The sequence below is a fragment of the Orussus abietinus genome, unplaced genomic scaffold (assembly GCF_000612105.2).
Source record: "Orussus abietinus isolate OABI.00-Male unplaced genomic scaffold, Oabi_2.0 scaffold38, whole genome shotgun sequence".
Lineage (NCBI taxonomy): Eukaryota > Metazoa > Arthropoda > Insecta > Hymenoptera > Orussidae > Orussus > Orussus abietinus.
This window is the reverse complement of record NW_019395221.1, coordinates 366-15,000: the sequence shown is the minus strand read 5'-3', so window position 1 is coordinate 15,000 and position 14,635 is coordinate 366. Positions and strand designations below refer to the sequence as shown.

Below are 14,635 nucleotides of genomic sequence, written 5' to 3'. Positions count from 1 at the left end.
CTGCGCGGTCTGACGATATATTGCCACGTTTGTACGGATTTTGAATGATCTCAATGCGTTGAAAAGGATTCCTTTGTTATCAGAATACGTGAGAGGTTAAATTAATCGAGGAATAACGGGTATAAACAGAATTTAAACAATTCAGCCAAAGAGCAGGGCCGAGTAGAGATCGCTACTCGATCGCTATCGTTCCTCTCCGGAAGTGACCGTTTAAGTGCGTAATGTTCTTATCTTTCGGGTTCCCGCGTGAAACAACCGAAATCATCATCAGCCGGCATCGTTAACGCGAAATCGCCCTCGACGACAATGGCGCCGCGTCAGGGGAAATGATATTTCTCGGGTGTTATCCTTCCGGAAAAGTGTCGCGCCGCGGGATTAGCGCGGACGCAGAATGGAGCGCGGCGAAGGAAGGAACAATGCGCGGTTACAAAACTTGCTATAATTTCGTGGGAATGCGCGAGTCGCCTTAAGAAACGTCGATTGTTGCCCTCGGCAGCTACGCGGTTGCCTCACGGTTGCTCGGCCGGGCCGAGGGGAAAAGAGAGCGCGGCACCTACGAGCCCGTAAAAAGAAAGAGAGACGGAGATGCTCCTCGAGGCGGCGGTCCACATCCGCTCTGCGAAATCTGATGGCATCGGTCGCGGCTAAGAAACGGACGAAGCTCGCACTCGATAGCCTGCGATTTGCGAAGCGCTAGCGAAAGAAGCCGCGCGAAGACGCGCCGGTAATTGGTGGTGAAACGGGCTAAGAGACCCGGTTTCCGAGCGGCTAAAGCCAATTAAGAATTGCCTATTGTCGCGGTGAAAATCGCCGGTGTCGCCGGAAAGAGCGAGGAGAAATTAGCCGAGACCGGGAGCCGCTTTTCCGTGATCGTCGCGCGCGCGCACGCGCACGCTTCTATCGCTCTCGGAGCCGCTTTTCTCCTCTCGCTGACCATTGTGCTTATTAGGCCGGCAGAATGGCCGAGAAGACGAGGAGTGATTTTAACTGACCGTCACTTTGCAGTGGACATTTTCACTTACCACTTTCTTAAATCGAGTCGAACACTCGGCCCTGCTCGACGAACGCCAGGCTGGGTACTCGATTGTTCCAACGAGATGAAGTACTCTCAGGATCCAGAAAATTGTGCCCTCTTGATGCTAATCGGTATTGATACTTACCGCGTGAATTCTTTTCGTTGGGATGAACGACGTTGCATAAAATGGCGTCTCCATCTTTGAACGGTCTTTATGTTACCTGTGCACGAAATGAAAAATAATCAACTCTTCGGATCAATTTTACCTGTCGCGCTCATCTGTGAATAAAATCCTGCAAAAATACAATAGCGAGAGTTCCCGGGACAATAATTGCGGCAATTCCATTACCACGCCGCAAAACGATGTCTCTATCGGATCTGCAAGCGAGACTTTTTCCCACGGGTGGAGATCTCTTTTCCACGCACAATGGTTTCCCTGGGCTCGCGATACGCCGAGTCGCGCGACCACTCTTGCCTTGCCGGCACCTCGCAAGCTTCTCGACGCGCCGTTGGTCGGTTGCGAAATGAGCGGGAAGTTCGAAATAAATCGGCGCTCATTAGAGGCGAAGATTTCCCGGGAGATAGGGACAATGCCGGCGATCGAACGCAATTTTCCTCGCGACCGCAGCTGTTGGTATGACGCTGGAATATCGCTTCTTTACTGGGAAAAGAAGGACGCGACTTTTGTGGAAACGCTTCTTTTCGTCACCTCGACGGGACGTCGCGGCGGCCGAGCGCGTCGTCCCCCTGTGCGGGAATTATGACTTGCTTAATGAATGCGCGAAATTATCGGGCTCTATCGCTAATTGCCGGAATTCGTTACGAAAAAAAACTCGTTCGATCGCGATAACTCGCGGTTTTGTCGTTAGAACCCAAGAGACCGTGGCGACGACGGCGACGGGAGGCTTCGAAAGGGCGCGTCGACGAACGCGCATTGCACGCACAGGCGGGCGCGAGAGTGACCTCGTTTCTTTTATCGCCGGGACTTTGTTCGCGTATTTGGCTATGATAATGCAAGATATGACGATGTCGCGCGTGGCCCAAACTGGTTGGACTATACTTTTAAGCTCGAGGTCGGTCCCCTCGGTTCGCAGTTCCGGTGAGCTTTCAGAACTCCCGGCAGGTCGTCAGGAATCCCCAAGACTCTTGTGCCCGGTGTATTCACCTTTGACCGTTTATCTTTTAGATAAGTTTTTTTTTTGAATTTATTCCGAGGCGTGGGCAGGGAGCATTGGCCTCTCATCGATCTTCTTGGTTTAGGAAATACGTGGGTTTGAGTGTCATGGCAATCGGTACCTAGATGGGTGATCCACAAAATTATTTCAGATTCCCTTGGAAAGCGAGTAGAGCTAAGAATTGACTAATGATAAATTCGATACGTGTGGAGTATTGAGGATACCATCGTTGTTCCATATTTTATTTTAAATAAAAATCTTTCTGCTGTTAGCGTCGCAAAGATAAAATTCTATAACGAGGTTGCTAGATTTTGGGATTTATCTCTGCAAACGTTTATCCCAGACTTATCCAGAGGTGAAGAAAGCGGTCATTAGCCTCGCGTTTATATTGGGTTTGAGCGGTCTTCCAGATTAAACACCGTCCATCGTGGTCGATATTTAACCGAATCTAATCTATAATAAATTAGAACCGTACAACGCAATTTAAAGTGTATTTCAACATCGTAAATGATGCAAAGCGTTCTATTCCTGTTCTACTGAAACAAAATCAGTGAAATGAAACGTTCGATAAATGAAGATAATGTAAATTTGTACATGACCTCGCCAATTAAATCCAAACAGAGTCGTCAAAAACATCCGTGTAAGTTGTTTTGCTTCCGATCCGAAAAGGGGGATGAGTCTCATTTCTCGGTCGTCATTCCGGCGTGTAATTTCATAGGACGGATTTCTCAGGTCGCCGGATCGCCTTGAATCGGGAATTGCAAATCGCAAGTTACAAAAAATCGCCACCAAGCAGCCGTTGCGATTCGCCGGTTACCGAGCGGGTCTATAGCGTAAGTTGACGTCCCCTGGCACGATTTCAAACCTCGCGACAATACGTGCATATACGTACGGAATGTATGCTTATGTGCTCAAGCGAGCGCACTTATGTTCGATTCGTACCTCGGATGTAAATTCGCAAGGCACGAGTTCTCCACCTCCGTCTCTGATCCACCTCCTCCAACCTACGCATTCCCAACCACACGCCCATCGATTCCTTTAAACCTATGATATCGTGTTCCTTCGACTTAACAAAGGAATAAGTCCAATCAAAAGACGGACAAAGGAGTACGTGCCATTGGCACAGAAATCCAAGCCGCATAAATATACGCCATTCAATTCGGGTACATACCAGTACATCTTGTCTAAAATGAAAATAAACGAAATAGAAAGAGATAAAAAAGATACCTAAGTGCTGAGAAAACGAAAGAGATAAGTGAAGAAACTCAGAAATTCGTATGAGCCTTAGTACCTTAAGTTACCTCATTTCAATTCTGAAACGTACAGTCATCTCATTTTTTTCTTAATAATTATAAAAATATAGGATATAGTCTATAGTCACCCATCGCTTCCATTCGGGACAGGTTTCGATGTTTTTCCATACGTTCATGGGACATCTCCTCGACATGGAACGAAATTCTGGGAAGTTCTCTCGTGGAAAGATCGAAGTCCTCAAACGTAGGTCGAAACTCGAAGCTCGAAGCCCTCGACTTCTCGATTGCACTCGTCCAGCAATCAAAGACGCGATCGATGGCTGATTCATCTGAATCTTGCGGCTGATTGGTCAATTAGAGGGGAAACACGTAGGAGGACACTCTTGCGGGGGAGAGACCGCAAGGGTCGTGGCTCTGGAAGAGGATATTTTAATTATCGTCGGTACACTTCAACTCGGGCTTCCCCATCGCCATTGATTTTGCCTTGTATTAATTGCTTCCCGGTTCGATCGTCGACATGAAGGCGGACGAGCGCGCGACTTTCTGCATGACTTCGTGATCTCTCCTCGTGGAAATCCAGGGAAATTATGCTAGGGGATTCCTCGTGGGGACGAGACTCGTACCAGGAGGTCTTCGGAGCTTCCTCGATGGTACCATCGCGGTTCGAGCTGCTTGATTGAACTGATATTCCTCCGAATAATTGTCTGAATAATCAACTCGATCGGGGGAGTATGGGAATAATCGTTCGAATGATATCGGTTAACCGATTATATGAGTCGTTAGGCGATTAATCGGTGAATCGAAGACTTGCTCGAAAGAGGACAATTAAAGCGGCAGAACGGAGTATTACCGAGTCGGGTCACCTGCACTTACAAATATTGCGACCATGATATAATCACTGCGTTAGCAGGGCAACGAGATATCTTTAGACGCAGAATTCGTGAACTAGACGCAGGAAAGTATTATTGCACCGACAACTCGGGAGGAAAATTGTGCTCTTCGTCAATTCCAAAGATATCCTTTAGGCTTTAAAAAACGTTCAATGTGGATTGTTCGACTTTTTAATTATACTTACGATATAATCTTCCGTGTATGTTGGATAAGATTTCATGTTAGACGTAAGCGTACAAATTCGGCAGAGATGTCGATTCAAGACCAAGTAAGAGCACACCACAAGTTGTGTCTCACCTGTAGAGTATGTTTCAGGCAAGGAGCAGGGTATGCCGACGTTCACCAGGGGCCCTCAGGACGGTGGCCCACCCGACATGAGCGACGAGAGGCTGGCCCATATCCTCTCGGAATCGGGACACCTGCAAATGCGACCCGAGCACGACGCGTCCAACGACGCGGACAGCAAGAGTCCCAGCAGGGTCGGCTGTCCCAGTCCCTTCGGCAAGGATCGGCTCGACAGCCAAAACAGGAGACTGAAAAAGTACGAGAACGACGACATTCCCCAGGAGAAAGTTGTAAGGATTTACCAGGAGGAGCTTGCCAAGCTCATGGGTAGGAGGGTCGACGACCTTCGAGGACCTCGCGAATTCCCGCCAAGGTGAGGATCGCGTATTCAATATGTTACGGTTCGTTTTCTTGTTCTTTCTTGAAGTGCAGTACTTTTCGGTTTATTTGAAAAAAAGAAAAAGTAGGAAGTAAAGTACTTGCTGCATTTATATTATCTCCATTAACCATTCGTTCTGTGAAAGAATTCGTATGTAACGACTCGTACGATGCAGTAAGTCAATAACTGCATATCGTAGAGTGCACAATTGTGAACAATAACGACTTGGAAATGGAAAGCCAGCTGCGAGTCGGTTACCCATGCGTGGTTCCGTTTAAAAGGGACCATTATTTTCGTACGATGATTCAAAAATGAGTTATATCATTAAACTCCGAGGTTCGAAATCCACCGGTGGAGTTACGCATGGTGTTCTCCATCGAAATTCCACGGATTCTTTGTTACTTTGGAAGCGTGGTGCCGCGTCACAATTTCCGTGCGTCGGTCGCGTGATCAGGGACGACGTCCCACGGACACGCGGAATGTCGAGTAAAAGCAGCAGTTGGCATGTTCAATATTTAAATCGAACCTCCCTGTTCGAGTCTCGCTTCGCGATGGTATACACGTCTAGCCCGCGTTGTTTTTCAGGGTCGAATACGATGCCATTACCGTTCGATTTTAAGATTTCGATTGATAATTATTGAGGACAGCACGTAACCTCGATTGATCGTAGCGCGATGTTTCCTCCCTTTTTCAGTGGTGGTATCCAGGGCATCCAGGAGCGAACCCAGGAGGAAATCCGACTGGCACTGGATGCGTACCATCGCGAGCTGCAAAAATTAAACGGGGGTCCGGGTCAGAATCCTGCCTTGGCAGGACTTCCGGGACTCCATGGTCTTCCGAGTCTCTTGGCGCTGCAGCAGCAGGCGCTTCAACAGCATCACTTGGCAGCCAACGGCGGCGGGGTCCAAGACCTGAGTCTGGGCAAGGTGGATCCCCGTGGAAAAATGATGAACGGCGTTTCCGAGGAGGAGAAGGAGAAAATGGAGGAAGCCATGAGGCACGCGGGTAGCGCCTTTTCGTTGGTACGGCCTAAGCAGGAGCCCAGTGGGCCCCAATCGACCCCTGGTGGGTCCAGCGCCAGCTCGCCTCTGGGCAACTCCATCCTTCCACCTGCGATGACCCCCAACGAGGAATTCTCGGGCGCCGCTGCGGCCAGTCCGCTCCAGAGGATGGCCTCCATTACCAACAGCCTGATCAGTCAACCGTCCACTCCGACTCACCACTCGGCCAATCAGAGACCTCTGAAGGCGGTGCTACCGCCCATTACCCAGCAGCAGTTCGACCTATACAACAACCTCAACACCGAGGACATTGTCAAGAGGGTAAAGCAATTGGTGAAACGATTGTCCTGAACGAGGGAAATAATCAGGGCTCTTCAACGATACGATTCTGGATGATAAATTGTTGCTTGTTCTGCAGTGTCTCGCTCTTCAATTGTGATAATGTATCAAGTTAAGAGCTGCTTACTCACGGGAATGAGTTCCGTTTCTTTTCTTTACAATTTTATTGTTACGAATAGCACTCGATTATTGTTTGTACTTCACAAGGTCAGTAATTTTTAAAAGTGAGATTTAAACTTTGGTTTCAATAGTCAATTCAAATCGAGTGGAGTAGTTGAGTCATTTATGATGCTTGAGTAGTTAGATGTGCTGTGGTATTCGGGATAATGCCCAGATTCGTATGGTTACATCAGGATTATCGTTAAACCCCTAAATGTTTCTCTCCATATTTTACAAAAAGGTCACTTGTTTTACGTGTTTCGTGAAGCTAACTAATGACCAATCGTGGTTGCAGGTGAAGGAACAGCTTTCGCAGTACTCGATCTCTCAGCGCCTCTTCGGCGAGTCCGTTTTGGGCTTATCGCAGGGCTCGGTCTCGGACCTCCTGGCTCGGCCTAAGCCCTGGCACATGCTGACGCAGAAGGGCAGAGAGCCCTTTATCAGAATGAAGATGTTCTTGGAGGACGATGGCGCCGTTCACAAGTTGGTAGCAAGTCAGTACAAGATTGCGCCGGAGAAGCTGATGAGGACCGGCGGCTACGGCGGCCTGCCTCGTAAGTTTAACTCAGGTCAATATAGATGTTTTGTTACTTTACTATATTATGTAGTTTAGGAGCTCTAGCGTTCATGCCGTCCGATGGTCTTATGGAAAAGCGGCGTGATCTTTTCCATATGTAGCCTAGCTTACTCTTCTCCTATTCTGGAAACATTGCTAATTCTAGTTTGAGAAAGAAATGGAATTCTTCCGCCATACACGGACGCAATAGTTGTTAACGAGCTCCAGGACTGCAAGACGATAAGCTATTAAAGAGCAGTTAGTAATTTTTCTTATCGTAACAGCATGCGGAACACCGATGAAGCCCATGCCGCCAACGAAGCTGGTTCAGGAGCAACTCCAAAATGCAGCTAAGGCTCAGGCTGCAGCTCAGGCTGCTGCTCAGGCAGCGGCTCAGCACCAACAAGAGAGTCAGATGCAGCTAGGTCCGCCTCAACCGAGTCCTCAGCATCCGCAGCATCCGCAACCACCACCCCCTATGATGTTGACACCTCCTGGACCGCATCATCCGCATACCCAAATGAGTATGCAAGAATTGCAAAAGAAACAGCAACAGCAGCAGCAACAACAAATGACTCTGCACTCGCCACATCACCAAATGACTCCGTCGCCCCTTCGTAACCTCCATTCTCACATTTCCCCAAGTGTTTACGAGATGGCTGCATTGACTCAGGAACTCGACACGCAAACTATCACGACAAAAATTAAAGAGGCTCTGTTGGCCAATAACATTGGCCAAAAAATTTTTGGGGAGGCCGTGCTGGGACTTTCCCAGGGTTCGGTCAGCGAACTCCTGAGTAAACCCAAGCCCTGGCACATGCTCAGCATCAAGGGTAGGGAGCCGTTCATCAGGATGCAACTGTGGCTGTCCGATGCTCATAACGTCGACAGGCTTCAGGCCATAAAAAACGAAAGAAGGGAGGCCAATAAGAGGCGGCGGACCAGTGGTCCAGGTCATGACAACAGTTCGGATACTTCTAGCAACGATACTGCCGAGTTCTACCACGCGGCATCTCCCGGTCCTGGCCCGACTTCTGCCAAGAAACAGAGAGTACTGTTCTCCGAAGAGCAGAAGGAAGCTTTAAGGTTGGCATTCGCACTGGATCCCTACCCGAATGTCGCTACCATAGAATTTCTGGCTGGCGAGTTGGCCCTTTCTTCCAGGACGATAACCAACTGGTTTCACAACCACAGAATGAGGTTGAAACAGCAAACCCCCCATGGTCAGCCAGAACCCCAGTCGCCAAGAGAGCCCGGTCAACCGTTTGACCCGGTTCAGTTTAGGCTGCTGTTGAACCAAAGACTGCTTGAGATCCAAAAGGAGCGGCTGTGCCTAGGCAACGTCCCTCCTATACCTTATTCTCACTACTTCAACCCGAACCTCGCAGCCCTAGTTGGTAATGTTCTGAAGGAACAGTGTTCGGGTCTTGATCTTTCCATGGGTTCTCTGAAAAGAGAACCGAACCAGGAGTTCGAGGACGAAGATGTCGAAGATGCGATGAGCAACCTTGGCAGCGAAGATTCAGAGGGGTCTGCAGGTAGCATTAAAAGAGAACCGACTGAAACTCCCACGGTACCTGCGGCGGCCAGGTCTAATCGAAGAAAACCTGCTGCCCCGCAGTGGGTCAACCCAGAATGGCAGGAGCCTGCAAGGGCAGGTGACGAGGTCATCATCAATGGCGTTTGCGTTATGCAGACCGACGACTACGGGGTCAAGCGGGAGACCGAAGAGACGATTCGCGTAGAACCTACCCCTGTCCAGGATAGATACGAAGAGGACGCTCAAAGCGACGTATCTTCGGTATCGGGAAACAATGGTCAAGATAGGGATAGTCCTCTGCCGAGTCCCAAGTCCGGACAGAACAGCCCAGTGACGTCTCCTAGACCGCCCTCGGCACCACAGACTCAACCGTCAACGGAAGGCAGTCCAAAAACCATTGTCAAACACGAACCAGAAGAGACGTGGGATTATTAGACACGATCTGCCGTGGGACGTATTGCCCTTTAAATACCTCCAACGGTTCCCATCCGATCAGCAATTCTGGGTAATCCCAAGATGAGAGCCATCTTGTCTTCGTTACGGAAGACCGAGGCTACGGATTCCTTCTGGACCGAGTCAGCGGACGAATCGACTGATCCCCACGCGCGACCAGCATTACCTCTATGATCCGGGAACAAGAGAATCGAAGTGTTCGGAAACGATTAACGACCTGGGGAATGAAACGAGTCCTATCATTCTCGGCATTCCGAATTCAAGGGTTGGAGGTCAAGGAGGAGTAAATTGCTGTAGGTCAAGGAGCAAAATCAAAAATCTCTTCGCAACGACCAGTGACCGTCGGGAGCGCTCTTCCGGTGTTTCAGATGTGACGTCATTGTTCGCGTTAGCTACGGATGGACCCCAATGAAGACGCGTTGATCGTCGCAACGTACCCCGTAGCGGTTCTCAATCGGATCCCGCGGCTCCTTTTCTTTCACAACAGGACTTTCTTTTAGAAAGATATCTAATGGAAATGAGAGCCCCGGGTTCAACCACAGTGCAATCTACCGGGAGGAAAAATACCAATCGTTCGGAAAACGGATCGCCTAGAAATTTGTAAGATAAAAAATTATCCCCAAAAGTGCGAGAAAGAATGTATGCGTGCATTTGAGAAAGACACTGATACCGAGTGAAAGAGAGAGAAAGAGACGGAGAGAGTGGGCGAGCGAGGGTGTAAGGGGGAAGATGGGAATTCGAGAAAATGAAAATGAGCGAGTGAAAAAGAGAAATAGATACGCGAATAATTGCATAATTGTGATTCATGTTATCGTTTATATCGATCGTCTCGATCCACAGAAACTCTCCCCTTAGCCGTTAAGCTGTTGACGTTATAAATATATTTCATCGGAGTTACGAATCGTTTTCTCTCCTTTCACGTTCATTTCCCCGAATATTATTTGCTCTATTTTCATTCTGCTCCCTTTTTGTATCCCACGATTGTATATATACATATGTACATGCATATACGGTACATTTACCTCTTATGTCCCCGATATTTATGAAAGTCATGAGAGAATATCTGTTGAAAGAAAATACTTAAAAATACCGTTACCAATGTTATCATTATCGTCATCACTTTCATCGTGATCACCATCGCCGTCATCGTTATCATTATGACTATTATTAATATTATCACTGCGGTTATTATTATTCTTACCATTATCGCACTTATTATTAGTTGTCATTGTCGCCGTCGCCGAAACGATGTTAGCGATCGCGAAAAAGAGCGTAGCCAAAAAGAAAAGTAATGATGCCTTCTGGGCGGGATTTTACATGGATCTTTTCTATGTCGCTAGAAGAAGAGAAAATCGGTAGTTTTAACGAACGATTACGTTGTATTTATCGCAGTAATTGCTTACGAGGATTCTTATTACTGCTATTATTATCTTTGTCATTATTATTGCGTTATCCACATTGCGTTACGTTATTATAACGAAAATGAAAAACGGCTTGTGAAGCCAATGTGATAGAGCTTACGTGCGACAGAAATATGTGCGGGGTTCTCAACCTCGGTAGATGCGCGATAGTGAAGCGGTATAAAGCGCGAATTCTTAACTCACGCATGTATATAGATGTACAAAGTATCTCGAACACGTTTTAAACACTTACGAAGAAACGCAGACACTCGCACGCCGTACCCAACGTGTATAGTACTGTTTACTTACGACACTTAATTCTCTACAAAGTGTATCCGCAGTTCTACGTATGTAAATGGGGTGCGTCATGTGAATGAGAAATGAAGTGAGTGAATGCGATTATGGAGGAAAAAGGATTAGTTTATGAATTTAGTGAATTTTCGACTACCACGAACGTGGACGAAATTGCAAGGATTGCCCGTCACTTTAGAGCAATGCCTAAAAATGTGAAATAAAAAGAGGGGCTTTGAGGAAACTGAAAATATTGCGAATCAATGAGTAGCTGCGGGAAACCGAGGGAGTGCAAGGATTGAGTAACACGTATGAAAGACGGAAAGAAAGGGCGAGAATATGCATGAGAAACACGGAGCGAGAGAAAGAGACAAAATCCTCGATATTACGAATCAAACTAGTATTTACCAGATTAAGCCACGTTTAATCTCCGATTAAATTCTAGTCCGCAATTTAAAATAAAGACGACAAAAACGAGCACCGAGCTATGCGGCGAAGCGAAGTACTGAAAAGGGCATTGCAAATGAAAGACCAGTGATCGACATTTCTTTTCTTTCCTCGTTTTTAGATTTCTTACCGAGTTTTAAGGGTAGCGTTAAATGCGATGGATGACGATTGTATATATAAAGGACGTCTCGTTAATTTAGGGAAGTCTAACTTGCCTAGCGAGTTCAGCAGGATCCAGAGCAATCGTGGCGAGTGGCGAGTTACGCCGATATTTAGATCGATATTTATGGATCGTTATCATGGTTCCCATACAACGTGGAATATTGCAGAATGTTACGGCAATTTTTGAACAACATTTCAATGTATAGAAACGTTGCGATAATATTGTACAAGATTCTTTCGTATGTGGATGCAACGCAATCGTTGTAATGAGTCTACCAGAAGCTTCTAATTGGTTCTTTGTTTTATTGGCCGGTGGTGTGGTCTCTTATATCGAAGGATAGTAATCGTAAGCGCACGGTATATTTATTACGACGACGGCGAACTGTGAATTCCCTATCGGCGACTCGCTAATCGCGGGAATCCCGGCCGTCGAGACGTTCGAACTAACGGCGAAGCATTTTATCGTACGACGGTGGTAACAAGACAAACGATCTCAAAACACTAATATCAAACTAAATTATTTCAATTCATCGTAGCCTCTTGCAATCGTGGACTTTTCGACGGCCGATCAACGCCGATATCTGCCTACAAATGCTACCGACTTGCGACTGCCTCTGATTAAACGCGCGCAGGCGGCCAGTGATGTGATCGCTTCGAAATTTTTAACTTAAATAAATCTGCGATTTCGCCTCCATCTTTTTTCGTTCGGTTACAATGTCTTGGAATTCGTAGGGAAAGCAAATAAGAACATTGAAAATTAATTAGAAACTCACATCACTGGTAATGAGGTAGCGGCTGAGCGCGGAGCACAAAAGAGTCGTTTGAAAATTTCCAATTTCCGTTAGAATTTGCCACTCGATTGGCGTTAGGTTTTTCTTTTTCTCTCTTGAACGTTGAAATGGATTTCGATGAAAAACAATGTTTCTATCTCCAGTTTTAGCTAAACCGTTTAAATATATATTGAGAAATGCGGCAGAGACGGATGGCGGCCTACGATTTTTTTCCGTTTCATCACTGATTCAGCATAAACAGGTCATTGTAGATACTGAATAGAGCATGGATAGACGATAGCTTTAATTATTTAAACGGTACAGCTTTTAATCAAGAAATAACGGACGACGTAGAATAAGGAGGGTAACTCGAGGAAAAAAGATATTCGAAAACCGTAATTTACACCGAGAACGAACGCGAGCGGAACGGGATCCAGTTATCGATAGCAGAAGGAGAGAAATCATATCGTAAACCTAATAATGAATATTTTACAAACTAAAGTGTAGATAGACGACATTCAGAAATTATCAGAAACCCCCAATACCCATCACCCTCATTACCGAAGTCACGGAAGGTCTATGCGTGACAAGCCGAGAGAACGTAAGAAATATACGCAGATATACGATCAAAAAACGAAGGACTCTGTCATCCAGTAGTGAAAATAATGTATTTAAAGATGGAAACACATTAAGGTGGAAATACCTAAAAGTAATAGTCTATTGATTTGTATTTCATTTCGGACTGTATTATAGCTTAAAGAGGTATCCCTGTACATTGCATAAACACACGAGCACTATTGTTTTAAATTGTACGTTTATGATTATTATACGAAGATAAAGGAGAAATAAATAAGGTATACAAAATATTGAAAATATATGAGAGATTTNAACCTTATGATCTAATGCGACTTTAACTCTAGTTATTATTGATAATAAAAATATTAATGGCCATGCGAGACATCGAGCACGCCGCCTTTGTCCTTTTACTCCTTTTGCGAGTACACAAAGACATTTACATGACTTCTGGGACAATTATCCAGAAAGTACTAAACCACGGAGAATTCAAGAGTAGGAACTTTACAATTTGTACGGACAAAGGAGGTAAATTATATTCTAATTGTCGTTAAATTATCGACAGAGTGTCAATTAAGTTTTCGACAGATTATTCAATGATTGCCAAATATGCCAAGAACGTTTTCTCTCAATGTTATTTAGTTGAAATCTTACAACCTACAAATACATAATTTTATAATCTCATAAATCCGGTATTACAACTATAAGGAAGTAAAGTGGAGAATTTCATTTTTGGTTTAGAAAGCGTATCGTTAAATTTAAAAATAAGGTATAACCTTAGAACCTGGATAAATTGAAAAGTAGAACTGAAGTTTTTTTTTAACAAAATTAATCAAGCTCGTTATTAAAGAATGTACATTGTCTCCTTTTAGTGTGGTTTTAATGGTTTTTTGCCACATATAAATGAATAGTTTTCATTAAACGTGTATATGTTTTCGTACAACGTTTGATTGTGCATAGTTAATGTTATGGCTGGATCTGCGATACTTCGAATTAGTTATTTCCAAATTGCAACTCCTCGAGTCATTAAATATCTGAGTTTATAGTTAAGCCAAATTGATTATTGCGTCTCGATTATACAAGAATGCAAAAGTATCTGTCCTTGAATAACCACGAGCAGGCTTTATTGCAAAACATCGCTCGATGTCTCGAATCTTGTAAAATACCGATATACATACGTCGTTCGTCTTAATTTTTTAGGTAAATTTTCGAATTCTTGACAGCTTGCGTCTTATGAGGGAAAAAGTATTCAAGTATACGGAGCCCTAACACGAGAAGAGCGACAAATTCTCTTCCTTGTATATATATAATGTAACTGTATTATTCATATCACTGTCTTCTCTGAAGAATTTCTAAATTAAAGAGCCTGTATTAAAAATGACGCGAACGTTATATGATACCTTTCCTAAATCTTCCCAGTAACGCATTTACTTGACATTTTTAACCTGATTACTGAGATTAAATTGGGGTAGTACTAACGTTTCTTATAATTTATTACAGCTGATTCGTTCGACCCGTACATTAATGAAATTCCACTAAGGTAGAATCCCCCTTTATTTAGAATTTACAAGGATTCCGGAAAACCAGAATCGTTCATGAAGATGCGTAAATCTCCTTATATCGAATAGTTACAAGATAGTAATAGAAAAGGTAATGGATACAGATTGTAAATATTACTGGCATATATTGGCAAATGATCAATGGTAAATTTTGAAAGATAATTTTCAAGGATATTCCTGTAGAAGTGTGTATACAGCAGACTGGAAATTATTAAAGTTTAACAATGTGCCACGTAAGTAAAACACTGTAATTAAAAATCAAGCTTTAAACTTCTGACGGATATTATCCACCGTACCATCAGTCAACGTAAATTAACACTGTGACACAGAACATATATTATCGATTGTTGATCAACATAATATGACGACAAATAATAGCGGCTAAGG

The 14,635-nt window shown here is 44.9% G+C and overlaps 1 protein-coding gene across 2 annotated transcripts in view; it reads left to right on the top strand.

Moving 5' to 3' along the window:
• LOC105704261 (homeobox protein cut) overlaps positions 1–12,965 on the top strand; it is a 116,090-nt gene extending 103,125 nt beyond the window's left edge. Inside the window, exons 5-8 of one of the 2 annotated variants that reach the window (XM_012433326.2) lie at positions 4,650–4,992; positions 5,669–6,320; positions 6,793–7,066; positions 7,338–12,965. In XM_012433326.2, coding sequence (XP_012288749.1) covers positions 4,650–4,992; positions 5,669–6,320; positions 6,793–7,066; positions 7,338–9,028 — 2,960 coding nt within the window. In that variant the 3' untranslated portion in view covers positions 9,029–12,965. Of the gene's footprint in view, positions 1–4,637; positions 4,993–5,668; positions 6,321–6,792; positions 7,067–7,337 lie in introns of both variants that reach the window. The other variant, XM_012433346.2, reaches the window with a different exon arrangement.
• The last annotated feature ends 1,670 nt before the right edge of the window (positions 12,966–14,635 follow it).